Source organism: Erpetoichthys calabaricus, chromosome 2 (assembly GCF_900747795.2).
Source record: "Erpetoichthys calabaricus chromosome 2, fErpCal1.3, whole genome shotgun sequence".
Taxonomy (NCBI): domain Eukaryota; kingdom Metazoa; phylum Chordata; class Cladistia; order Polypteriformes; family Polypteridae; genus Erpetoichthys; species Erpetoichthys calabaricus.
This window is the reverse complement of record NC_041395.2, coordinates 136,435,006-136,459,253: the sequence shown is the minus strand read 5'-3', so window position 1 is coordinate 136,459,253 and position 24,248 is coordinate 136,435,006. Positions and strand designations below refer to the sequence as shown.

Here is a 24,248-nt window from a genome sequence, read left to right as displayed (position 1 = left end):
TATATCCATTTGTGAGTGCAATCTCACGCAGGCGATGGTACACAGTGTGGTACCACTTGGTGGACTTATGGCCGTAAGCATATGACCCCAGCATCTGATCCAGTCGATCAACTCCAGCCATCTTACAATTATATTCTTCAAGCGCAACAGGCTTGTCCAGCTTCCTACCTTCTGGGTTTCCCTTAGAACGAATTGTTTTCTCACATAAATTGTTGGTGTGAACTGCACTAAGACAAGTGACCAGTTTGACATCATGCCATGCCAATGCCACCAAGTTATCCGCCCGCATGAAAACAGGATTGTCCCCTCTTTTCATCTTCAGCCTGTCTGGCTTCAACTGTAAAGGCATGTGTCTCCTATTCACCCTGACTGTGCCACAAGCTCCAATTCCCCTGCTCTGTAGCTCCATGAACAATTCTGGTGATGTATAAAAATTGTCCATGTACACAACATGTCCCAAATGTTCATATCCCTGAAGCAGCTCCAGCACAACCTGACTTGTCAAAGGACAGTTCTCTCTTTGAAAAGAATGCTTTCCGGTGTAAGTAATTACTTTCAGGCAGAAACCAGTGTTTGCTTCTGCCAGTACAAAATCCTTTATGCCATACTTGGTGGGCTTGTCTGGCATATATTGTCGGAAAAAAAGCCGTCCCTTATATTTTATCATAGATTCATCCACAGACAAATCACGGCCAGGCTGATAAAATTGTTTGTATGTCGGCTCCACAATGTCAAGCAGGGGCTGAACTTTGTACATGGGATTATAGCCTGGCTCACCCCTTGGGATTTGCTTCTTGTTATCACAGAAGTGAATGAAGCTTTGCAGCAGCACGTACCTATCACGTGGCATAACCTGTCCAAAGCCAACAGGTGACAAAGTACGTGTGGACCAATGCTCCCTGAAATTATATCGCCAGTCCAGTCCCATCTCTATCTGCAATGCCACAAAGCCCTTCATCTCGTCTTTTGTCGTGGGTTTCCACTTCGAAAAACGAGAACGCGGAGCGAGCGCATCCCGCGATTCAAAAAATTGTTCTGCATACCTGTTTGTCTCGTCAGATATCAGCTGAAAAACTGCCTCAGGAAAAAACAGATTGAAATAGTCCAGCGGCTTGTAATCCATTGTGTCCAGCAGCAAGCCGTGCCTTCTTGTGAAGTCAGGTAGCCAGATCGGCTCCCATGGATCAATTTCTGGGTATTCCTCCCATGCGAACCTTGCCGTAGGTGTACTGGCAGCGCGAATGCGCTCAGCTGCCCGCTGAGCAGCTGGGGCGGCATCGGCTGGTCTCCGATCGGCTGATGCCGGCTTCTCAATCTCTTGCTCAATCTCTTGATCACTGTCTATGAAATCCGACTCTGAAAAATCAGAGTCCGACTCCGCGATAATGTGCAAAATGTCATCTGCCGAGTATTTTCTTTTCTCGACTCGCTTCGCTCCCTTGTGAGATGTTGATGCCATCTTGTCTTTGTTTGTATTTGTTTACATTTCGCAACTCACGCACACGCAAGGATCATTTGCTGAGTCAACAAGTCTAGCATTCCTCCAAGCACAGAGGGAATGCCTGTGACGTGACAGTGAGTTTTGTCGCCATTAACAGCTGATTGTCGCCCTCTATCCCTGGATGTCGACTTTTGTCGACATGCGCCCTCAACCCCTCCTGTCGACAAAAGTCGACATCCGCCCTAAAAGAGTTAAAATGACAAACAGGAGCAGACCTCGCTTTTCCACATGGCTGTGGAAGATTAAACAGTGCTTAGACTGTTGAACTCCTTTCCATCTGGATCTGAAACCAGTAAAAGACTGCTTCAAATGGATAACTTTTTTTTGTATTATACTGATTGGTTTAGATTCCGCTTTACACATCTACGCATTCCATTTTCTAAATATGTTTTGAATATCTGATGGACAAAAAAAGTAAATATAATGGCATTATGATTTTTATTAAGATAATTCCGCATTTCTTAATGTTGACTGCCAGTTCTTTCCTGCATGTGTGTGAAAAGGAGGCATTCCTACAGCATTTATGTATGTTAAAGCACCAATGCAGGGTGAAGCCTGTTTAGATTTAATATTTTGTAATAATTAGGATAGAATTGAGGGTGTAGAGGTGATTGAACCACTAGGGTCAAGTGAACATGATATGATATAGTTCTTAGTGTTTGGAAGAGTGCAGATGCAAAGACTAAAACTTTTAAGATTAACTTTGGTAGAGTCTAAGGGCTGGTTTATGCTTGACACTCAGAACATGTACGTGCACACATCATGACTGCCATGCATTCCCAATATTCTTATGACACATCCTCTGAAATTTAACGTGATACGTGCACTAGTTTCAGCACCAGCAAAAATATGGGTGGCGTGTGTGTGCAAGTTTTGGCCGTCAGCCTCATTGTTTACTATCAACATATGACATTAGGCTTGCAGCTCCAATAGGATCAATCTTCATGCTTCAATGTTTGATGAATGGTTCAGTGTGGTGAAGCAAATCATCAGACTTAACCGATGATATGCAACTATCTTCATGGTGATTTTCTTCACCCATTTCTCATATATGCAGTAGAAGCACCACACATTTCCCATCATAATGACTTGGTACATTTAAAGGTATTGCATACTGTCTCGACATTCTGTGTCGCTGTTGCGGTCTTTAATATTTTTCTTCCCTAAATTCACAACACAGTGAAACCGGATGTTGTTTTGTCCCCAGTGGAATCCCCTCCAGATTTACTTAAAGTACACAGGCAAGTATATACAGTGTGCTGCTTGCATCACACAGCGTTATGTCCCTGACCTAAGGAGGAAAGACTGGGGAAAACTTAAGTGGGGAGACAGCTGAGGAGCAGTGGAGTAGGTTTAAAAACATTTTACATATAATGCAGGACAGGTACATAGCTAAATTTGGAGTTAATAGGACATTTAAAAAAATCTCAGCAGTTGGTGAATAGAGTTAAAATAAGAAGCAGCAAAGGAAAAAAAAGCCATATAATGCATATAAGACTAATAACTCTAGTGTGAATCGTAGGGTGTATGAGAACATGAGTGCAACCATTAAGAAGGATATTAAGGAGGCTACACGACAGTTAGAGAGGAATGTAGCAGATGAGGCGAAAGATGACCCAAAGAGATTCTTTTAGTATTTCAGTAGTAAAAGAACAGTCAAGGTGGAGGTGAAGTGTATCAGGAATAGTAAAGGGAAATTTAAAAATACAGATAGTGAAATGGTGGATGCTCTAAACTTGCTTTTTACTGAGGTCTTTACATGTGAGGACTTGGATAACCTCCCAGCAGTAAAAAGGACTATTAAGGAGGTGCTGAGTGATTTGGAAATTGTAAAGGGAGAAGTACTGCTTAGAATAAATAGGCTGAAGTGAAACACATCTCCAGGACCAGATAATATTTACCCTTAAGTTCTAAAGAAGGTTAGCAAGTACATATATAAACCCTTGATGCACACTGTTTGAAGTCACTCACACTGTGGGAATTCCAAAGGACTAAAAAATGACAAAAAATTATCCTGTTATATAAAAAGGGTAATTGGGCAGATTATTTTATGCCCATTATTTTAATTATTTTATGTTATTATTTTATGCCACTATGCTTAAAATGCAACACAGGAAAATTAATGGAAGGAATTATTAAGGGAAAGATTGAGCAACACATGGCAAGAACAGGAGTTTTACTAAACATTCAGCATAGGTTCAGAAGAGGAAGGTCATGTTTTACTAACATGCTGAAATTCTATGAGGAAGCAACAAAAGGGTATGATCAAAGTGTATAATCAGTGCTTTCAGAAAGCATTTGATAAGGTGCCACATGAGAGGTTAGGCTTCAAACTAAAAACAGGTTGATTCAGGTTGAGTTCAGGTTGATGGTTGTAGATGGGTGCAAAATTGGTTCAGAAAAAGAAGAAGATGGTGCGAGGAACCTTATCAGAATTGGCTGATGTTAAGAATGGTGTTCCACAGGGGTCTGTGCTAGGGCCGCTACTATTTCTAATACAGTAGACCCCCGCGAGTCACGGTTCAGAGTTCGCGGCCTCAGTCATTCGCGGATTTTTCCTTAGAACCTATCTAATAATTGTTAGTGGAAACCGCAAATATCCTCTGCAATTTTTATGGCTTTTATCGTGGCAATACTGCACTGTAGAGAGAACAGGAAGCAACTGTAGAGGAAAACACGGCTTGGAATGGTGAAAGTAGCCAATAGAATTTGAAACTGCAACTCCCAGCAGTCCCTGCAGTGGCTATGATTGGTCTTCTGCTGAGGGTGCTGGGGCTGTTGAGGTCAAAGGATGTCAGCGTGGCTTTTAAAAACGGGGCCAGTGACCAAAAGCAAAAAAAAAAAAGTTTTTGTAATTTGTGTTACAAATTCCTGTCTGTCTGCTTTCTGTTGGGTTACCTGTACTTATTCATTTTGTCGTGGATCATTTTGTGAGTCTGGATTGTCTGCCGTCTGCCTGTGTACATGAGGACTGTAACTGGATTCATGGCCATCCTGCAAAGAAAGGAGCGCTCCTGAACACATCCACCTGTCTTCACCATTTCAGGGACCAGCGGTAGGACTATCTTTACATTCCCATTCAACGTGCGGATCTCTGGACTATCTATTTTCATCTTAACATTTCATCCGTTGCTGTTTTTCATGAACGTTTTTCACGATTTACTGTGTGTTTTGTTTGTGCTTTTTTGTATTTGATATGTAATTGCCATAAGGGGAATAGGGGTGGTATCGTTGTTTTCATTACATTCTTTATTTGCTGTTTGATTACCGGTTTGCTTTGTTTTTGTCTCCACCATAAAAATAAATAAATTGCCGTCTTCTCGACGGTGTGAATCTTAGCAGCACTGGACCGCTACAGCGTTATTTGTTTCTCATTGCTGGTGATTGACTGTGATGCATCCCCAGCTGAGTGTTCTTGTGTTTTCCATTTTGTTCCTCTTAACCCCGTTTCCCAGTGCCATTTGTAAGCACGCAGGAGCTGATCAGTCAGTGCTGTACATTCATTGAGCAGCCAGCTCATGACCACTGCCAGCTCCTTGTGAGTAGGGGGGCTGAACGCACCCCTAGAAGACATGGATGCTCCTCAAAAAAACTCACTTAAACACTGATAGACTACTTTCACATTGCTCCCTTACTTGCCGGGCTTACTTGCGGTTGCTCTGTCGCGTGATATCCTTCTTGCGCGATGCTACGCATACTTACTGTAAAAGCCTGAACAGCACCTGTCCTTTTTGGCTGATTGCTTTGTTTTTCTCTCCTCCCCCAGACATCCTCTGCTCCTGTTGGGGGTCCCGCTGCCGTTGTGCTCCCCTATGATGTTTATCTATTCTTTAATCAAGAACTAACTGCATGCTGAGCTCATTTTTACTTTTGAAAGAGACATATTTGTTTGAAGTGTTTGAATAAAGTTCCTGTCTCTACAATCTCCTGTGTTTCTGTGCAATTCTGTGACCCAAGCGTGACACCCTGCAGCACTGCAGCCTCACTGTCTCTGGGATTCAGCCGCTGCACTAGACTAGCCTGCCAGTGTCTGCGCTTACCTCTGTGTGCTTGAGTGCAGCCAGTGATTTACTGAGTTTCATCCATGGCGTCAGTTGCACTTTGTACATATTGTTCCAGTAGCTTTTTAAATAGTTTTTACAGTTCACTAGCGGTGTGTAAAATGATTAGTGTTGCAGTAATTGTGACGCACTTTGCATGAAAAAAATGTGTTCTGTTAAAATTTCACTTTTTCTTTGTGAATTGTGAAGTTTACTTAAAGTGCAGCAAAAAAGTATTTGGCGTCCAGGGATGCATTAACCCCCAAGTATGTGGCAGTTTAAGGGTTAAAGCCCCAAGATCCTGCCGAAACGCCCTGCACCTTCTAAGGCAGGGGTGGGCAAACCTTTTGGCTCAGGGGCCACATTGACTTTTAAAATTTGACAGATGGGCCGGGCCAGCACTAGATGCATACATATTAAACATAAACATAAAAAAGGCATTACATTGTTAATATTTACATTCACTTTTAGTGGGAACAGTGTTGTTGATCACCCTTTTTTGACAGTGCATCAAAGTCTGGTGTTAGTTTTGTTGTGGCAATTCTCAGAACAGATCTGAGGTGTTCATTGCTCAACTGAGATCTGTGGGGTGCTTTGTTGATGTTCATAACACTAAAAGTCTGTTCACACACATATGTAAAGTCAAACAACACCAGCATCCTCTGTGCCATCTTCTGGATGTTTGGAAATTTGGCTGCGCTTAATGAAGCATAAAACTCATCCAGTTTAAGAGAGTTGAACTTCTCCTTTAAGATGGTGTCACATTGGAGAGTTAACAAGTTTTACAACTGGCTTCACTACATAGTCAAGCTGCAATATGGCTTTACAGTGATTCCTGGTGGATTAGGCAGTGTAAGAAAATTACCTCCTGCTCAGGGTTGTCCTCTTTCACCCTATCCTGGATTCTTTTGAGCAACCCAATGTTTTTTCCAGTCAGATTTGGCGATCCATCTGTGGTAACGTTGGCGAGCATACTCCAATTTAGCTTGTGCCTATTTATGACCCCCGACATGCTGTCATACAAGTCCTCTCCCCGCGTTTTCCCCTTTAGGGATTCCATGGCCAAAAACTCCTCCGTTATCTCAAAATTGTCATTAATCCCTCTGATAAAAATTAAAAGCTGAGCGGTGTCCTTTGTCATTACTTTTGTCCAGTGCCAAGGAACATAATGTAAATGACTCCGCTTTTTTGTTTAACTTGCTAGCTAAGTCTTCATCAATTAGCTCAACACGGCGATTCACTGTCCTGCGTGATAAGCTAATTTTTTCAAATTTGTTCTTGCTCTCAGGACACAAGATACCTGCTGTCTCTACCTTGCACTCTTTGAGAAACTCCCCTTTGGAGAAAGGCTTGCTGGTCTTTGCTAATTTGAATGCCAGTACATAACTTGCCTTCGTGCTTGTTTCTTGGTTGGCAGTTTGTCGGATAAAGGTGTTTTGCTGAGCCTGCAAACTAGCTGCCAACCTCTGAGCGGTAGCCGTCCGTTCTTGCGTTGACTGGTTGTTAGCGTAATTAGCATGCTTGGTGGAAAAGTGACCGCTGATGTTGTATTCCTTTAAAATTGCAACGGTTTCTTGGCAAATAAGACATACAGCCTTTGACCGGACTTCAGTGAAAAAGTATTTAGTTGTCCATTCCTTATTAAACACTCGGCACTCACTGTCAAGTTTTCTTTTCTTTGGCCCACTCATTGTTGCAGATGGGTTCAGAGCAGTAGCAGAGTAATAACGGAGAGCAACCCGGGCTCCACAAAATCAAGTCAATGTATCACTGCGCCACCTGGTGGAACGCTAGGCATTACAGGACAAGGTCAAATGAATGCAGTCATAATTATGATATGATTTGATTTGGGCAATTTTGTACCAATCTTCGGCAGGCCGGATTAAAAAGACCAACAGGTCAGATGTGGCCCGCGGGCCGTAGATTGCCCACCCCTGTTCTAAGGCTTCTGGCAATGAAAACGTGCTTGCATGAATTACAGTACGTATAGCGGTACATCGGTATTTTACATTCTAGCACTGCGGGTGACATATCAGTACTGTACAGTATGCGGGTTTACCTTTAATTCTTTTTTTTAGGTAATGTATTAAGCTGAGTTTGAAATTAAAGTTTTGGAGGCATATTTAGGGTTTAAACTATAAAAATAGGCATTTTTTAACCACGTCCAAAATTCGCGTTTTTTCAGAATTGGCTGGTGCTCTAGGAACATAAGCCCCACGATTTTTGGGGGTGCACTGTGTATAAGTGTATGTATGTATGTATGTATGTATGTATTAATATAAATATATATATATATTATTATAAGTAACAAACTGGTTAACTATGCAGATGGTACCAAGATAGGTGCATTGGCAGATAATCTGGAATCTGTTGAATCATTAAAGGGAAACTTGGACAGCATACAGGCTTGGGCAGATTTCTGGCAGATGAAATTTAATATCAGTAAATGTAAAATATTACATGTAGAAAGTAATAATGTTGGGTTTGAATACATAATGGGAGGTCTGAAAATCAAAAGTACATGTTATGAGAAGGATTTAGGAGTCGTAGTGGACTGTATCAGCTTCCCAGACAGTGTTCAGGAGCCATTAAGAAGTCTACACACCGTGCTATATAATATACATTCTGTTAAAGTACAGGTCCAGGAAGGTTATGGTCAAACTTTATAACTAATAATATTAATTCCCGGTTTAATTAAAAAAAATAAAATAAAATAAAAACCACAAATATCGTATACAGAAAAGTATTTGGTTAGTTATATTGTACTTTTGATACCTCCAAATAACAGCACTATAACCAAAGTGCATTGTCTTATGAAATTTCTCGGTCAAAGCTAGGTAACATAGCTAGTATTCATAAAATTTCAGTAATTATATGTAATCCTGTTATGTATTGTGATTTTACCACTGAAAAGGTTGCTTTATTTGTGGGAAAAGAAATTGGTTATTATACAGATTTAAAAAATTAAATTAACAAAATGTGTCAAGATGAAACATATAACAAGTGCTATACACAATTGGAGAGAAAGCACAAAACTATTGACAGGTTTCCATCCAAGGAGTTTTTGCGAAAAAATATTTAGCGCTTCAAATTTGTTTACCGATATAGCTGATGGAAATGCTAATTATCGATAAAATGTTGTACATGTCGACATAATATTTTTCCGTTTAACTTTAGAGCATAAATTCCATATCGATACTTCAGATGTCGCAAAAACTACATTGGAAACACTTTTTGTCGGAAAAAAGGGCTTTAGCGCAAATAAATGTCACATTTTCATCACGTGCAATCAAAACGAGAATGGCGGAGCGGTTCTCATGGTCTGATGAAGAGCGTTTTTTTTTGATTAAACGTCGTTATTTTGTATTAATTCAAATTTCAGTTTTAATTAAAAACCTTAAGGGAAGCAGGTTAATTCAGTTGTTATCGCACTGAGAAGGGATGTTGAAAGGTAGGCTCACCTGTACAGATCCGATGCTGCAAACACAGCTGCATCATGGGCACTTCCAGGAGTGCCAACGCAAATGTCTCGTATCATGCACCTGTCATCAACAAGGGTCTGGAGAACAATAGATGGCCACCCTTTGCGATTAATGTAATCGCGGTAGCCTTCCGTCGGGGGAAGAATAGGCACATGCGTGCCATCCAGCGCACCGTAAATCTGTGGCACAAGATGCACCAAGGAATTGCGGTATGCAATTTCATTGGCCTCCGCTACAGTCGGAAGTCTGATATAACGCCGCATTAATTTTTCTTTAATAGCGGTGCACACAGCATATACACATCGATGGACGGTAGTTTTACTAACCCCGAAAGTTTCTCCAACTACTCTATACTCGGCGCAGGTTGCCAGCTTGTAAAGGGCGATGGCAATCCGCTTGTGGGTTGGAACCGGTGGTCGGTGGCAACCTGTGATGGGCGCAACATCAGGACTGATGAATCCACACAACATCTCAAACGTCGGCCGTGTCATTATAAAATGTTGCAGCCAGAGATTTTCTGTGAAGTGTCTCTCCACCACCTCCTCCCAGAAGGTCTTATTCCGTCGTCTCTCCCATACCCGTGGGTTTCGTCGCACTGGGGTACTTTCTTCGAGCTCTAGGGCTATCAGACAAGCAACTGCTTCATTCTGCTGTCGTCTTCGGATATTATGTACAATTCCAATTATTTGTGAAACTGAAATAACAGTAAGCTGGCAAATTTCAAAAAAACTGTCTGAATAATCTCTCCATTTCTTTGTTTCTTTGTTTAGTGGAGGGGGTGTAACGTGGAAAACAAAAGGTAGATAATTTGCGACATACACAAAATTATGTATGGAAACGGCTCAAGGGCAGATTTTTTTCGCGATACAACAAAAGTTATGCGACAGTTCGTTTTGGGGGGGATGACGTCATCACACACACCATTTTATCGATAAAAAGCCAGTTTGATGGAAACAGGCTGGAGACAGCAAATTTCGCACATTTTTTTTACGTATATTCTGTTTGTCGATAACAAAACGTCGCAAAAAACTGGATGGAAACTTAGCTATTGTAATTAAAAGGGTAACAGTACTGTGCAATTTATAGCACAACATTATGAACAATATGTCTAGTAGTTAAGATGGACATATCATAATTTGGATGCCTCTACTTCTTGAAAAAAAATGTATTTACAAGTGTCATGGAGAGAACTTCTTCAAAAAACATGCAGAATCTCTGGATAAGCAGTCCGAATAGACTTTATTACACAACAAAGAAAATCATTGCAGAGCACATAAATAAAGCCTGTCTCGGTTCAATGAAGTAAGCCCCGTGCTCTGGGTGAGCCTCATATTTATTACAATCCTTATCTCAGAATATGCCTGCTTCACACCATTCCTCATCATCTGCTTCACATGGTTTCTCATGATCATGACCTCCCTCCATACCTTTTCTCATAACAATCACCCAATCTTGTGGGCTTTATCATAACAATAACCTTGCCCCGCAGACTTCCCCTAACAATCTCCTTCCCAGTAGACCTTCTCATTTGCCACCTCGAGGTGAGCATCACCCAACTTACCCCTCCCTAATCTTGGGCTGTTAAAGATTGATGGCCTTTTAGTTAATCAGTTCTCATTATTAAGTTAGAATCAGGAGCGCCGACATGTGAAAACTGGACTGCTCATTTAATAATTTCTTTTTGCTCCAACATCCCTTAAGGCTAAAATTGAAGGCAGTTGTGCTGGTAAGCTACAGTGCGCAGCTTCACTGATAAGGGATGAGCTGTGGACAGCCTTGAGCAGACAAGCATGGTGTTTCCCGACTGCTTGGAAGAAAGAAAAAATACAAGCCTTTAATGATTAACTCTTGCAAAGCTTAAAGCTAGCTAGTTTAATACATTTTGCTGTAACTTGATTTATTATTCTAGTGATTCTCAAAGAGGCATTGACATATAAGCTTAAATACTGTCTAAAATATACAGTATATGCATGCTAATGTAAAAAGCCTTCAAACGGAACGCTGTTCCGTTAGGTTGTGCTGTGCTGTGCAGCCTCACACACTCATATTTGCTAGCACAGGGGCTGAACAGCTGGGAATGGAAGCAGCATGTATTATTAACACACTAATAAATACTTGTTCATAGTTTCAATTTTAATGCTCAGTATGCCAGCCTAGCTCTTGTTCTTCCAAATGGAAGCTTAGAGTACTGGGGCACATATATTGAAACAAAAGCCTTAAATATGTCCACTTGGAAGCAGCAGAGATTTCAATTTAAGAAGACCATAAAAGTAAACAGTGAGAAATACATTTTATCAAAGATTATTGGTCCTATTTTCTTGAGGTAAGGATACATTTCCTGTTGGCTTTACTGCTTGGAGTGGCTGTTGTGTGTGGAGTTTTGACGTTTACCCCAGATGTACCACTAGTGATGGCACATGTATTGAATCATCTGGAGGCTTATTCCTGCCACTAAAAAAAATTATTACACAATAATTTTGGAGTTATTTCATAAATATGTTGCAGGTATTATCATTCACAGAGGAGTTTCATGTGACAGTTACTGGGAGAGAGGTCAAGCATGCACATAGAATGTAACCAATTGTCAAGAATAGAAAATGTTCAAGGCATATATTAAATACTAGAAATATGTCAGTAATACTTGTTGATTGTGAAAAAAAATGCAGTCTTTCTTTTTCTGTCAATTAAACTTTATTATTCCCTTTTTCCGGGTGTACAGCTTATATATGGAAGCGTAAAGACTGAGTGATCATGTGACTTTTTTTTTTTAGTTTTTGTTCTGTAGACAAATAATAGAGATAGCAATAATCATCTGGGTATCAACAATTAACAATGGCGGTAGCAGCACAATTTTTCAAGGCAAAAAGTATACACAGGAGGTTATCAGTTGTGACTTTAATTTGAACAGTTGGGTCACATTTATAGCACAATTATTTTTAATAATAAAACTACATTTTATTTAATAGGCACCTTTATCAGCACTCAAGGTCACCTTACAAAGAAATTATACAACTTTAAAAATATAAAAATAAAAGCAAATAAAAGATTAAATCAAATATCAATAAAGGCAAAAAGTAGTACCAAAAATAAAAGAAAATAACTGGCTTTTAACAATAGTAAGATCATATTTGGTATGCCAGTTTGAAGAGATATGTTTTGAGAATAGTTTTCAGTCCAATTGTGAGAAAATTCCAGAGTTGAGTGACACTATTAGAGAATGCTCTAGCTCCCATAGAACAGAGTTTAATGTGTGGTACAGAAAGTAGAGCTGCTGATGAGGATCTGAGGGAGCAAGATGAAGTGCAAGTCTGTAGGAGATACTGTAAGTGAGTTAAGGATGAGCAAGACTGTGGAGTATTTTGTATTGTATTTGGTAGTAGACATAGAACCAGTGGAGTTGGGATAGAACAGGTGTGATATGTTCAGTGGATTTAAAACAGGTATTTATCCTAGTAGCAGAGTTTTATACAGTATAAGTTGTAGACGATGGATACAATTTTTGGGGATGCCAGATAGAATGGAATTACAATAATTTATATGTGAAGTGACTAAGGCATTGACCAATACTTCAATGCTATGTTTTGTGAGAGCAGGACGGAGTGAGAAACATTGTTTATATGGGATGAAAAAGAGAGGGTACTGTCTGGAATGATGCCCAGGTTCAAACCTGGGCAGAGATGTTTGCAATAGTATTGTTATTACTATTGAATGAAGGAATTGTTAGCCTTCGCAAGTATAGATTTAGAACCAACGAGGAGCACCTTGGTTCTATTGCTATTTATTTGGAGAAAAATATGAGTCATCAATTAGTTTATGTCATGGCAACATGCAGTGAAAATATTTGTGGGGAAAATATGTAGATTTTGTGGGTAGATAACGCTGTGTGTCATCCGCATAACAGTGAAATTGAATGCCATGGTTCTGAAAGTTGTTGCCTGTTAGAAAGACGTAGAAGAGAAAAAGAAGCGTCCACAACACAAAGCCCTGCGGAATTCCCTCAGTGTAACTACTATATTCTCTGACCTAAAGCCCTTCACTTGAACAAAATGTCTCATGTCCGTAAAGTAAGAAGAAAACCATTGGTGTACAAGGCCACAGACTCCAAAACTTTCTAGATATTTCAAAAGTATCTGATGGGTTATAGTGTCAAATGCAGAGCTGAGATCAAGAAGTACAAGAAATGTTAAAAGTTGTTCTTTTGCGTATAAATGTTTAGGTTTTACAAACAATTAAATTAATCTCTGTACTGTATCTTACATTCTGTTGCTACAGAGTTCTACAGGATATGAGATTAACTTGCTTTTTTGAAAAAATATTTACAGGTACTGCTGTATTGATCACTGCAAGTACAGAAGTTGACAAAACGGGTGCTTCATATTATGGAGAGCAAACTCTACATTATGTTGCTACTAATGGTGAAAGTGCAGTTGTACAGCTTCGTAAGTATATTAGATTATGGATGACTATTTTAATAAGCACTAGTTATTGATATAAAACATCTTTCTGTTCAGGGGTCACCAAACTCCGGTCCTGATGGACCACCATGGCTACAGGTTTTCATTCTAACCCTTTTCTTAATGAGTGACCTGTTTTTGCTGCTAATTAACTTCTTTTGAACTAATTTTAATTGACTTGCTCATGAAGACTCAGACCCCTTAATTGTTTATTTTTTCTTAATTAGCAGCCAAACAATAATGAGATACAAAATGAGCCAAATCAACTGGTGTCCATCATACAATGTCTGAAAATAAAGAAAGACAAAAGTCTCAAGAATGACGATCTGCTCAGGTCCCCAAAACATTTGAACAGTGCTCTTAGAAAAGAGAAAAATCGATAATTTCGGAAATGTCTGCTAATGCACCATGAGAGCAGCAACAAGCCATGGAATTAAAGAACGGGTTTAATTAATGACAAGAATCGGCACCTCATTAAGCAACTGGTTGGAGTGAAATTGATTAGCGTTTCAGGCCCTGACTTAGTTGGTCTTCTGTTGGCTCACTCCACATTTCATTTCTGTTTGGGTGCCATATAAGGAAAGAAATTAAGCAATTCAGAGGAATGATGAAGAAATTCAGGTGAACAAATCTTAAAAAAGCAATTTAATTAAAATGAATTCACAACAGGTTAATTAGCAGCTCAAATAGGGCACTATATATATATATATATCTATAATAATAAAAGGCAAAGCCCTCACTGACTGACTCACTCACTCACTCACTCACTGACTGACTGACTCACTCATCACTAATTCTCCAACTTCCCATGTAGGTGGAAGGCTGAAATTTGGCAGGCTCATTCCTTACAGCTTACTTACAAAAGTTAGGCAGGTTTCATTTCGAAATTCAAAGCGTAATGGTCATAACTGGAACATATTTTTTGTCCATACACTGTAATGGAGGAGGCGGAGTCACGTATCGCGTCATCATGCCTCCTACGTAATCACGTGAACTAAAAACAAGGAAGACATTTACAGCACGAGTCACACGCGGGAACGAAGGTAAATGACGTTAATTTTTGACTGTCTTTTAATACTGTGTAAGCATACATATTAACACATGTGCAATTAAACGTGTGCATTTACAGGGTGATTTCTCAGGCTTAAAAGCTCACCTTTTATCAAACGCGGGAAGAAAGGTAACTGACGTTGTTCACTGTCTTTTAATACTGTGTAACCATACATATTAACACATGTGCAATTAAACGTGTGCATTTACGGGGTGATTTCTCAGGCTTAAAAGCTCGCCTTTACTAAAAAGGTAAATGCAAAACTATTTTCAATCAGTTTATTGAAACGCTCCCGTTAAGGATTGCAATAACATATTTGCGAGATAAAAGAACGAAGTAGGGGGAAATGGAGGAACAGCCGCAAACAGTGAAGAGCAAAAAATTAATTAAACAATTGAGAACAGAGCGAGTTAAGCATACAAGCATGTTCATAAGGGAAACAAAGCACGGTGTAAAACGTAAGTTTAAATTAAGTTTATAGAAACGCTCCCGCTGCGGATTGCAATAACATATTCGCGAGATAAAAGTTTAATGAGAAGACACGAGGTATAAACGAACCACACGCCGTGGCGCAACGTTAGGGGCAACAGTTTCAACCATTCTATGATCTGCTTCTCGCAACTGAAAGACGGCACATGGCGGATGTTAGCCGACTTGCTGACCGCAACGTTAGGGGCTTCAACTATGGCGCTGACGCCACATCTCAGTGCCAACACTTTGCAGACTCTACTTAAAAGACACGCCCTCCTCACTGGACAGTTAAAAACACCAATCAAACTAACGATGACATCAAGTATTACCCAATCAAAAGTAGGAAAGGAGGCATCTTCATAAAATGCGTGTGGGATGATTTGCATGAGACGCTGCTTTAAAAAAAAAATGATAAAAAAAATACGGGATAAATCCCGTCCAGTATTGATTCAAAACGGGACGCGCAATTTCATTCTCAAACGCGGCACGATTCCGTATTTTAAAGGACGGGTGGCAACCCTACAGTGCCAGGTAACCACCCATACAATCTGTGATTCAGACTAGGAATGCAATGAATGTAATTACCCCGATCTACATACAAGGTGAAAGTCTTGCAACATTCAAAGATGATGGTTTGGGATAAGTACACCATACAACATAAAAGAGCTTATGAAGCCTTGAACCGAAAAAAGCAAGATCTCAGAGATCGTAAAAAAAAAAAAAGGAGGTAATGTCGTTTTACTCGCTGTAGATTTTAGTCAAACATTACCAGTTATTCCACGAGGGAGACCAGCAGATGAACTCAACGCGTGTTTAAAATCCATGCTTCTCCCACGCTCGGTTATATGTCGTGTGTTCTCGGGTAGGTGCACCAAAAAATGTATACATTTAAGCATGTAATGGGCAAACAAAAAATGAGGTATACCCGAAGGCACTGCAGTAGTACTTAATGTAACTTTACTTCTTAAATGTTAATGTTTTACTGTTTAATAATTTATACGCTTATTATATGTTGTTCAAATTCTTTTATCAAAATACCACTGACAGCGCAATGCACGATAACATGGAGTGAATACACCATACGCATCCGCCCACGGCTGCCCTGCTGTGCGCAGATAGGAGTTGATTCTACAATAAAATAAAATAAAGATAAAAAGAGTAAAACAATCATCACCCATAAAGCGTGTGTGTGTATATATGTGTATATATATATGTTGATATGTGGATATGTATATATATGTGTATATGTATATGTATATATATGTTTATGTGTGTGTGTGTATTTTATATATATAAAACACAGCAACACTCATAACAATGACAACACAATTACATTGACAATCATGTTACGTTATTTTTAAAATGTTTCCTTTTTTTTCATAACCTCTTTAACACACTACTTCTCCGCTGCGAAGCGCGGGTATTTTGCTAGTATATATATATATATATATATATATATATATATATATATATATAAATATTGTGAGGGATGGCCGGCCAAATATTCCGGTCCACACCTCCAAGCCGCTAGATGGACCTCTCCCAACAACATGGAAGTGCCCCAAATTATAGCAGGGCCATATGGACATTGTAGTTTTTATAAACAGCCTTGCTGGATACCATGAGGACCACTAGGAGCCGCTGGAGGGAGGCTCACAGAGTGCTATGTGCCCTATAACCCGGAAGTGCATCATGAACACATGACTGGAAGGAACAACGTGCTTCCAGGGTGAAGAACTGGAGTTTTTATGTGACCTGGAAGTGCTCCTAGTCACGTGGACAGAGAGGGCGAAACACTTCCAGGTCAAGGACTATAAAAGGACTATGGGAAATCCCAGACGCTGAGCTGGGTGGAAGGGTGGCAACGCGTCTGGGAGTGAGGAGGATTATTGATTTATTGTTTATTGTGTTATTTGAAGATTGTGGAGAAGAGGGTGCTTTGTGCACGTTTTGTCCTAATAAATATAATATTTGGACTTTTACCTGGTGTCTAACGTGTGATCTGAGGGTTCAAAGGGTCACTGGGACCCTAAATCTGTCACAATATATATAATATAAAAAAAAGGCTTAGAATGAAAACCTGCAGCCACAGTGGTCCTCCAGGACCGGAGCTGGCGACCCCTGTTTCTGTTCATATCTTTAAAAATGTTTAAATGTTTGATGGCAAAAATTTGAAGAATACAGTGTGCATATATTTGTGTATATTTTCATACTGTATCTTTATGTGTAAATATGTGGGTATGTGTTTATATGAATATATGAAATGTAGATTTTCTGAGCAGTTAACATATCCTTTTCAAAAGGATACATTGTAGTTCACTGTAAATCAGTGGTTGTTCATTCACTAAATGATTTGCTGTCAAAACAGCTATAACGTGAACCACTTCTAGGTGGATTGTTTTTTCCTAGCCTCAGTTTAAAACCAATAAATGGCTGAAGAACAGCATCAGAAAAGAGAGCCAAAAATGAAAAATACTGGAAAGTCATCTATTGTAATGCCTGTGTTCTGCTGTTTTTGCTACCCCATCACATTTTGCTGTTGTAGATGTCAAATGCAAAGAAGACAGACCGAATGTGACAGATATGGCCGATGTATAACACATCCTATGAAATATTGTTGCATTTATAATCCCATAATAGAGAATGTGAAGGGTGAAGAGTATACTTGAAGAGTATATTCAGAATAAAATTGTCATTAGTCAATTTTGAAAATATTTTAAAACTGAATTTAAATATTTTCTCCTTGAAGTACGTCAGCATATAAATGATACAAATATATACGCTATCCATTATCTGCAACAAGGATGAGGAAATAAAACATTTGGAAAAAACATTTACTGGTAATGAATAAACAAAATTCTAAGTGAATAATGCTGTAACTAGTTGCAAAATGAATTGTAAACCTTGAAAATGCACAAAATTGGAAATATTCAAAATATCAATTTTCCATATAGCAAATTGCTTTGCAGAATAGGTAATTAATATAATATACAACTGCAGTAAAATACTGCATAAATTCCTCAAATTCCACTACAGTATATGAAATTGCTTCTGAAGGTGCCAACCAAAGCAAAATGTACAATCTGCATGTGCGTACAGTAAGTGCTGCATTCCTCTGTCAGATTACCGGGAAATCTGGAGAAAATAGCAGAGTAGGATGTCATGACTGTCAACATTTTGCAGCACCTTAATAAAGTAAACAGTGGTGTTTTATCTAATTGTAGCTACTGTAAAGTTGCAATATTGGATAGCCTAGATCCAAAATATGATGGTAGGGCTTTGATTTGTTTTGATTTCAAAAGGTAATTAATTTTATTGTAATCATTCCATACATATAGATCAATTTTTACAAGAAATAGGTGAAAAGGTAATCTTCTTTCTCACTGACGTAGAGCGTTTATGAATTAACTTGACTGATGAAACTGAAATAGAAAATGGGGAAAAATTACAATCCACGTCTGTTTTTCATAAATGCAATCTAAATTGCAAGCCAAGGTTTATGGTGCTGCTGGGATGATCTGGCTTCCCATAGCCATAAAATAAGATTAAAAGTATGTGCAGTCTGTGAATGACTGTGCACTAAAGTGTTTTGCAATTTAAAGAAAAAGGCTAATGATGCTGTTTAGCTTTTATTGTTTAGTTTTAGATTTACCAATGTGTTATTGTCCTAAGTACATTTTTAAATAAGTTCTGAAGTTAGAAAAGGGTATATTGATAATCCTGATTTATGTTCTCTACATTTTTTTGTTTAACAGCAAAGAATGGTCCGATTTACAGTGTTGTATGGAATCCCAGCTCTGATGAATTCTGCGTTGTTTATGGATTCATGCCAGCTAAAGCAACAGTGTTTAATATAAAGTGTGAACCAGTTTTTGATTTTGGAACTGGGCCCAGGAATGCTGTCTATTATAGCCCTCAGGGACACATTCTGGTTTTGGCTGGTTTTGGTAACCTAAGAGGACATATGGAAGTATGGGATACTAAAAAATACAAAATGATATCTAAACCCCAGGCTGCTGACTCAACACACTTTTACTGGTGTCCTGATGGTGAACATATAGTAACTGCAACATGCTCACCACGTTTGAAAGTTGGGAATGGCTACAAAATTTGGCATTACACTGGTGCTGTGCTTTATAAATATGATTCCCCTCAGAATGGAGAATTATGGCAAGTCTTATGGCAACCTTTCTTACAAGAGGTGTTTCAGGAGAAACCAATTAAATATCAAGTTGTACAAAGTGATATTTGCAGTACAGAGACCAAGCCAGCTCAGGCATATAGGCCTCCTGCACTCAGGAATAAACCTTCCTCATTTTCCAAACTGGTGAGTTTTCTGTTAGTCACTCATAAGTATATTTTTTTATAATCAAAAGTATGTATAATCATTTTTATTTAAACATTTACTGCAGCCAGAGTTGATTTAAAAAAAAAAAAAAAAAAAAAAAAAAATACTGGTAAGCAAAAAGATGTTGGTTTGGGGTCATGGTTGATTGATTGATTTTATTAAAGAAGTGCAAGAATTCAGATGTGCAGATTTAGTAGTCTTTAACGTTGATCTGTATTTTTTTAATTAGCATGAAGATGAACCCCCTCAGAATATGAAAGGACAAGTAGAATGCGACAAACAACTTTCAAAATCGGCTCTTAAAAATCAAAAGAAACGTGAAGCAAAAAAAGCTGCCAGACAGGTAATTTTGCATATGAGAATGAGTGAAATATTGTAATATGACTTTTGTTAGACTACTGTTTTGTATTTTGTAATTCTAAGTCAGAAAAAAAAAATGAACTTTTGTTTTAATTTGTAAGGAGGCAAAGTTGGATGAAGGTCAAGATAAACACTTTGCAGAAGAGCCAAAACAAACTCAAACAGTTTCATCTGCACCATCAAGTTCAGGTGATCCTGAACTTGATAAAAAGATAAAAAATTTGAAAAAGGTATGTAGGGTTCTTTAATGTAACAAGGTATAGTATGTTAGTTGTTGAGGACTTCTTAATATTGAAAAGATACTGTAGATTTGTTTTTCTGAAAATTTATTGTGCTCTGCCTTATCAATTCAGAATATATGTATTAAAGGATAAATTAGTTTCCACTTTTTTCAGTACTTAGAAGATTATAGCTCAGACCTTAGATCAAATGTTTGTGTGAGATTAGATACTGTTACAGATTAGATGGGGCAGCATTTTGTGGGCAGCAAAAAAGTGTTATTAGCAATGGTTTTACAATGTTTTTTTGCAAAGGAATTTTTACAGCAGAGCTTTCAAGGCTTTAATCTCAAGTAGACCTTTCCCCATCAGAGCACTTTATATAGTTCACTATATTTTATGTGGATCAACGAATTCAACCTTACCTTTTAATCATACCATTTAATACTGGTGTTCTTGATGCTGGACACAATCAAAAGAATTCCTCAGACAGACACTTTGAAGCCACCATGTATTCTGCCTGATAGGATAAAGAGAACACTCTTTGGAATTTTTGGAGCAAAAATTGATGTGGGAGTGAAGACCACAGGAAGTATTTCCTAAAAACTCAGTTACTTTATATTCCATTAGATTATATTAGATTCAACTTTATTGTCATTTTACAGGTACAATGAAATTCAGTTTAGCATCTAACCAGAAAGTGCAAATAGAGTAACGTGCAAATAGTACATTAAAGTGCAATAATAATAAATAATACATTTTATTTATTTGTAGGCGCCTTTCTAGACACTCAAGGACACCGAACAATAGATAAAACAGATTATAAACAAAACTAAAATACAAAAATTAAAATCAGACAGAGCAATTGCAGTCAGAGAAAAAGCAGTCTTAAATTAATTGTAAGTTTAAATTTGAAAGAGAAAATGATTCAGTATTTCTAAGCTCAGATGGTAGTGAGTTCCAGAGCTGGGGAGCAGAGCAACTGAATGCTCTGCTCCCCATAGTGGTAAGGGGGGACAGTCAAGTGCATGGAGGAAGAGGATCTAAGGGTACGGGAGGGAATGGCAGCATGGAGGAGGTCAGACAGATATGGAGGGGCAAGGTTGTGGATAGCCTTAAAAGTTAACAGAAGAATTTAGAATTGAATGTGGAACTTAACTGGACGCCAGTGAAACTGCTGCAAAACAGGAGTGATATAGTGAATAGAGGTGGTTCTAGTAATGATGCAGGCAGGTGAATTCTGGACCAGTTGAAGCTTATAAAGAGATTAGTGAGAAAGACCAAAGAAAAGGGAATTGCAATAACCCAGATGAGAAGTGACAAGGCTATGAACAAGGATAGCAGTGGTGTGGGGAGTGAGGGAGGGGCGAATGCGATTAATGTTACGCAAGTGGAAATATGCTGACCGGGAGATGTTATTGATGTGGGACTGAAAGGATAAAGTACTGTAAAGGATCACACCCAGACTCTTAACCTGTGGGGAAGGGGAGACAGAGGAATTATCAATAACAAATGAAAAATGATCCGTTTTGGATAATGTTGATTTTGTACCAATGAGGAGAACCTCAGTTTTGTCACTATTTAAGAAAATTTGAAGAAAACCAGGATTTAATTTCTGCTATGCAATCAATAGTGAGGAGGGTGGAAAGGAAGCAGTAGGTTTGCTAGTGAGACAGAGCTGGGTGTCATCAGCATAACAGTGGAAGCTAGTGTTATGTTTACGAAAGATATTACCAAGGGGAAGGAGGTAAATAATGAAAAGGAGGGGCCCCAGGGGCACACCTGAAGTAACAGCAGTGGGTTGGGATGTGAAAGTTTTAAGCTGAAAAAACTGAGTGTGGCCTGAGAGGTAGGATCTGAACCAATCTAGTGGAGTGTGGGTAATGCCAATCGAAGATAATCTATTGAGAAGAGTAGTGTGACAAATAGTTTTAAAGGCTGCACTCGGATCAAGGAGGATGAGAATAGTAATTAAACCAGAATCAGCCGCCTTAGGAGGTCATTAGTAATTTTTATAAGAGCTGTTTCTGTACTGTGGAGGGGACAAAAACCAGACTGGAACTGTTCATACAGATTATTTTGAGATAAATGAGAATGACGTTGAATAGCCACTATTTTTTTTCAAGAATTTTGGAAATGAAGGGTAGATTAGAAATAGGATGAAAATTACTGAAATTAGTCGGATCAGCACCAGGTTTTTTCAGTATTGGGGTTATTGCAGCAGTTTTAAAAGATGAAGGAACAGTACCAGTAGTGAGAGAAGAGTCGATTATAGCTGAAGCAAGAGGGACCAGGGAGGGGAGGCAGGCTTTGACCAGAACTGTAGGGAGGGGGTCCAGTTTACAGGCTTAGACTTACAGACAAGATCTGAGATTTCTGAAAAAGTAGGAAGCTGAAAAGAGGAAAATGAGTGAGTTGGTGGGTGAAACTCAAATGAAGTACTGGAGGAATCCATACCGGATCATTAAAAAAAGACATAAGGGAATTGCAAAAATCGGTTGAGTAAAGGTGAGAAGGTAAAGAATCCGGGGGTTGTGTGATATTATTAAGCAGTGAAAACAATGACTTGGTGTTGCCTTCATTGGAAGAAATAATGCAAGTATAATAGTTAGATTTAGTTTGGGCAATACAGTCCTTGTAATAAAGTATATGGTTTTTGTACATCTCGTTGTGGACAAAGAGTCCAGTTTTTTTTTATACAACTGTTCAAGTTGCCGGCCTTTGGCATTCAAAAGCCAAAGTTCAGGTGTGAACCAGGGAGCAGAAAAGGAGAAAGAAACAGATCTAGTTTTTAATGTAGCGACAGAGTTAAGAATACCATTGTTTTGTCTTGGTAGAGTAATATATTGCTCTACTTTCCCGTATTGTATTATTAATATGTAGCCTTTGTCAGAATGCCTAATCTCACAGACTTACCATTGTTTATAAGGTATTATAGTATATAACTTATCCCAACCTTCCCTTCTATATCTATAACCTCAGGCAATTAGATGTAGTAAAAAGACAAGCAGGAGTTAAGTTACACATAAAATAATGTATTATTGATAATAATCATAAATAATAACAATATGCAAAGTACATTTGAATATTTGCAACTATACAACCTGATTAAATGGTGATGTGTAGTTTCAGGTGGCACACAGACTTGTAGTTATTTAAAATGTCTCTAGTTAAAGCATCATTCAGCTTTCTTCAGAACAGGCCGTATGCCTGTTCCAATATGGCTGCTAAACTGTGGTCTCCATTGTGTTGTCCTTTCAGCTCATGGTGTGATGGTCTTCATCAGTTGCTGGTTAGTAAGAGAGAGAGAATGTGGTTGAGCAAGCAGATTTATAGATTCTCTGTCCAACCTCTAGAGCTAATAGGGCATCATAGTACTTAAAGGCCTCTGAGACAAGCCAATTCCAAACAAGCATACCTCAGACCAATGGGGAAATAGAACATCTTAATACCTGCCATCCCCCAAAACCATTTGTTGAGCTAAAGTTTCCTTGCGGGGGTTGAAAGACTTTAGCAGAGAAACACTTGCCAAACTGGTTTAAAGCACCCCCCCCCCCCTTTTACGACACAGTTGGGGGGGGGGGGGGGGGGGGGGGGCGGGTGTGGGCAAGACACAAATGCCTCTTACCAAAGTAACACTAAATTACATTGCTTTGCCTAAATTACAAATAAAGACATACAAAATATTTATCAAGTTATATGCAAAATCTCACATCACAACAACCATTAAGTCCAGTGTTATAGTGTGAGACCAGTTCTTCAGGAGTAGATAAATTATGAATGTCCATAAGAGAATCAATAGTAGAGGAAAGAGAGTCTAAGTTAATATTTTTAATATTACGAAAAGACATGAGACAGGAAAGCTTAGTATTGGAAAGTGCAAGTTTAACATTGAATGATATAAGAAAATGATCAGTTATGGGGAGTTCATCTGTAGTACAATCAAGCGGGGCAACTCCAGAACAGCAAATCAAGTCCAAGATATGTCCTTTGGAATGAGTGGGAACATCAGTATGCTGCTGTAATCCAAAACTCTCAAGGCAGGATGTAAAGTCTCTAGTAATAGGGACATTGTTATTATCCATATGTATATTGAAATCCCCCAGAAGTATTATGTTTGATGAAACAGTAGATAAGTGGGTAAGAAAAACAGCAAAGTCGTTCAGAAAGTCATTATTTTATTTAGGGGGCCGGTAAACAGTTGCAATAATAGTAGGGATAGGTCCAGTTAATTCACACACAAGAGATTCAAAAGAACTGAAGGCAGGAACAGACAATGGCAGGACTTTCCACTTCTCCCGATACATTAACACAAGATCTCCT

General features: G+C 38.7%; 1 protein-coding gene across 1 annotated transcript in view; it reads left to right on the top strand.

The window, feature by feature from the left end:
- The window catches only part of eif2a (eukaryotic translation initiation factor 2A), a 71,005-nt gene that overhangs the window by 34,237 nt on the left and 12,520 nt on the right, over window positions 1–24,248 (top strand). Inside the window, exons 9-12 of the mRNA XM_028794545.2 lie at window positions 13,346–13,462; window positions 18,755–19,326; window positions 19,577–19,690; window positions 19,809–19,937. Of these exons, the coding sequence (XP_028650378.1) occupies window positions 13,346–13,462; window positions 18,755–19,326; window positions 19,577–19,690; window positions 19,809–19,937 (932 nt within the window). The remainder of the gene's footprint in view (window positions 1–13,345; window positions 13,463–18,754; window positions 19,327–19,576; window positions 19,691–19,808; window positions 19,938–24,248) is intronic.